Source organism: Lepidothrix coronata, unplaced genomic scaffold (assembly GCF_001604755.1).
Source record: "Lepidothrix coronata isolate B3197 unplaced genomic scaffold, Lepidothrix_coronata-1.0 Scaffold1643, whole genome shotgun sequence".
Taxonomy (NCBI): domain Eukaryota; kingdom Metazoa; phylum Chordata; class Aves; order Passeriformes; family Pipridae; genus Lepidothrix; species Lepidothrix coronata.
The window spans coordinates 1-3,852 of NW_016691823.1; the positions used below are offsets into that span (position 1 = coordinate 1).

At 36.3% G+C, this 3,852-nt stretch overlaps 1 protein-coding gene across 1 annotated transcript; it reads right to left on the minus strand.

Moving 5' to 3' along the window:
• Positions 1-350: 350 nt before the first annotated feature.
• Positions 351-3,818, minus strand: LOC108510623 (programmed cell death protein 4-like). Its single transcript, XM_017840286.1, has 5 exons — positions 3,714-3,818; positions 3,231-3,452; positions 2,873-2,970; positions 1,277-1,391; positions 351-539 (listed from the first exon to the last, which is right to left on the minus strand). The coding sequence occupies exons 2-5, from the start codon at positions 3,447-3,449 to the stop codon at positions 366-368; spliced, it is 606 nt and encodes a 201-aa protein (XP_017695775.1). The 5' UTR covers positions 3,450-3,452; positions 3,714-3,818; the 3' UTR covers positions 351-365.
• Between the last annotated feature and the right edge of the window lie 34 nt (positions 3,819-3,852).

The window sequence follows — 3,852 nt, forward strand, 5'->3', positions numbered from 1 at the left end:
AAAAACAGGTAACACCCATTAGAATATCTGAAACAAAAAAAAAAAAAAAAAAAACAAAACAAAAAACAAACAACAAGAACAACAAAACAAAACAAACAAAAAAACCAAAACAGAGCACTGGGAGTTCTTTTTGCTGCTATTCCACAGCAGAAAATAAACTGAGCTCTCATTTTTCAGGAGAATTCATATCATAATATGAATTCAACTATTTAACCCCTCAAAATTAGTTCTGGATCTTCCCAGAGTCAGCAGCAGCTTACTTGTTGCACAATACACACAAAAATGAGCACACAAACCATTAACTTTACATTAAACAATTTAGTTATTCAAATAACAGAACAAGCAACCTGAGCTTCAAATTCCAGTTATATTATTTGCATGCCCACATCAAATTGCTGACAATTATTAAAGGGACTCTGATTTCTCCTTACTTCATAGACAAGTTCATGGTGAAAATGGGGTACTTCCAGTTCCTGAAGGCAACGCTCAGCTTCCAGTACATCTCCGGAAAGCAAATACTCTTTCAGCAACATATCGATCTATTGAATTTTAAAACAAACAAAAAATCCCAACATTAATTAGATAAATTTAAAACCTGTCAACTGTTTTGATAATCCACAATCAACCCAGCAGCAAGTTAGTTCTTCAAACTTGCTTCCAGTCTTTTTATAAATGTAATTAAATTCTGGCATTAATTAAATTGAGACGTTATCAGTAACCTGAAACAAAGTGTAAGCCAAATACCTACCCACAGTGCTAATGCACAAGCTCCAAAACCACTGCTTTATAAGCTGTGTTGTATCACCATAGAAAGTTAATATGGGTGCCATTAAGTTTATCTGCTCCCTTGAACGCCTCCTCCTGTCATCTGTTACACTCACAGCCTAGACATTATTTTTATTATTTCCTTTAAACCTGCTTACTTCACAGAATGGATCCCTAAACACTCTGCCTCTCTCTTTTTTCACAGTTGTTACTGTGCTTTTGATCAGCAATGCCAAAAAATTGGTTTATCTAGTTTAGCCAGTTTCATCTTGGCTCTTCTAATTACTTCAGCATTTTATATTGTGAGCTCTTAAAAAGCTAAATGCTTAAAAGTTTTGCTTAAAGCAAAAATAAACATACACTTGCAATATAGAATATTATTGTACTAGCATGTTCCCACCAGTGACAAATACTACAAAATCAACGAAATTACCTATATCAGTTTTTAAAGACTACTTTGTATAAATGAATTATAAAAAAGAAAAAACCCAAATAACAAAACAAAACCAACCTCTTTAACCAGGTGTTTCACGGACTGTTGGCCCCCTCCTGACCCCCACACGCTGTCAATGCGCTTCCCACCCTTGCTCATGCTCAGCAGCACAGTCGCTCGGTCCAGCGCGGCTCTAAAAGCAGAGTCAGTGTTTTAGAACAGTATCACAGAACTTCATTAAAATGCATCTGCAACTTCTTCCATGGCCGTTTCTCTTCAGGCAAAACTACCAGATATCAGGGAAGAGGTCAGGGTTAGCAACTCCATGGGAACCTTGCAGCAACTGAGCTCCCTAAATTTTCTGCCACCTTTACACTCCTGGTCATACCACGGTAAGGTCAGGTAACAACCCTGTGATGGCATGATCTGAGTCATCAATGCAGACCCTGCAACATCCTCACAGAAAAGAGCTGAATATTTTCTTATGCAGAGATGGATTGTATCCTGGCTCCTCCAAGAATGCAGCTTGGCAGGTATATCTCAAACAAAGAAGGCCTGAGTTGCTGCCACACTGAAGAACAGCTTTTCTACTGAAATATTATTTTCCATTTGGGTCTAAAGAATTATGAAACCTTAAGAATTTAAGCCAAGAAAGCACTTCAGAAGGTAAATATGTAGTTGGGAAAAAATGGCACAAGCTAGGGATGCTTGCCAGTTTGTTGAAAAAAAGAAAAAAAGGGAAGTAAGGTGAAAAAAAAGAAGCCTCAGATACAGTATGTACCATCCAGCTAAAGAAGGAACAGTTATCCCAGTCCTCATGCTGGGGGCAAGCCAATAACAATAACTCTATTCACCAAGATTTAACGACAAGAAAAGACTGGCCAAGAAATAAAAAAGGCAACAAAGCATCCCAGATGTGCAGAATGCAGGCTACAATCCTTCCAATCACAGGAGACAATTGTCACAACTCAGACCCCCCAGGTAGGCAGCTAAGTATGCCCCTTCCTTCTAAAAGTGCTCAACTAAGTCACTACAAATGCCACTTCTAGAAGATACAGGAGTTCAGCACCTCTGTATCAAGCCTGAAACATATACTTACAAGAGAAAAAATAATAAAACATGACTCATTATTAAAACATCCCTCTTTGTTAGGGATTGCTCCTTCAAACTTCTCACACTGACATGGAAAACAATTACACTTCCTGACAAATAAAGCATTATAGGGAAAGTCTCAGAAAGCACTGCACAAGCTTCAAACCTTTGTAAGGCAAAACAATTAATCCCTCGTGTATTTCACAACATATTTACAGCAGCTGTCCTGATGCTATATTTACTCATTAATCACATTAAAGCTTTTTCTAAGACAAAACCTTCCATAACCACTTTTTGTTGCAGCTCATTTTTCACCCTCAAACATAAGCTGGACAACAAATCCAACAAACTGAACTTGTATATATTAATACATTTGTCAGGCACTTTCAGTATTTCTCCTCTGACTTGTGTCATTCTGGATTTTGTTGGGTTTGTTGCAGACTTTGCGGGGTTTCTTTATTATTTTAAATTTAAAAAAGAAAAGCTAAAGAACCATATGATTTATCCTGAAGTCCTAAATTCCTGATCATCACCTTTGACATTTGGAATATAAAATTGTCACTATATAGAAAAGAAACTTACCGAGCTTGGACACAATCCACAGTGCCTTTGTAGCCATCTATATAGGTGTTGCTTAGAATCCCATCTCCAACAGCTCTAGCGATAAACTGGCCCACCAACTGCAACAAAACAGAAGCATTTTTAAGTAAACGTTGAATCTCAAAGAAGTTTTAAGTAGATAATTATAATCTACTTGGTTTCCAGATTTTATTTAAATGAGCTGTCTCAAAGTAAAATCAGCCTCAGAAATTGGGTGAGGATTACAGACAGTAAGAAAATCAACATATATTTTTTTAAATATAGAGTCTATTTCAATTTAATCAATCTATTTTAGCCACACAAAACTTTTGACTACTGGCATAAAAATTTACAAATATACCTGTGGTGCCCTGGGAGAATCCAACACCAATTCAGGTAGTTCTTTAAGCAGTCTATCAAATGATTTTTCCACATCAGTTTTGCTTACTACTGTCCCACAAAGGTCGGAGATAAGCTTAGACGTCATTTCCCTGTGACTGGCCTTCCCCTCTAAGGCCAAGGAAACAGCCAGCACTGGCACACTGTATTTCATTTCACCGAGATTTAAATTCTTCAGCATCTCCTAAGAAAGATTTGAAAAACAAAATTTTTATTATTTAAATGTATAAATAGATTATAAATAAATAAATACATATTTATGTGCTTATATTTATATAATTACATATATGCTTCTGCTCAGGTAATAAATGTAACTGCTTGGGTACTCTTATAACACATTTCTTGCCAATTTCTCTATAAACTCATTTACAGCTAGCAACTGGATTACCCTGTATGCTACAGGTTTGCCACCTAAAACAAAGAAATAAAAAGGCATGTAACATACCGAAACTTCGTTAGTATCTCCATGTTCAAAATACTCCTGTATGATCGGTGTTAAAGTTTTTTCAAATGCTCTTTCATCCAGAGGTAAAACTACTGTTTCATAGTTCTCCTGTTTTAAAAGATAACAAAAGCATATCCCC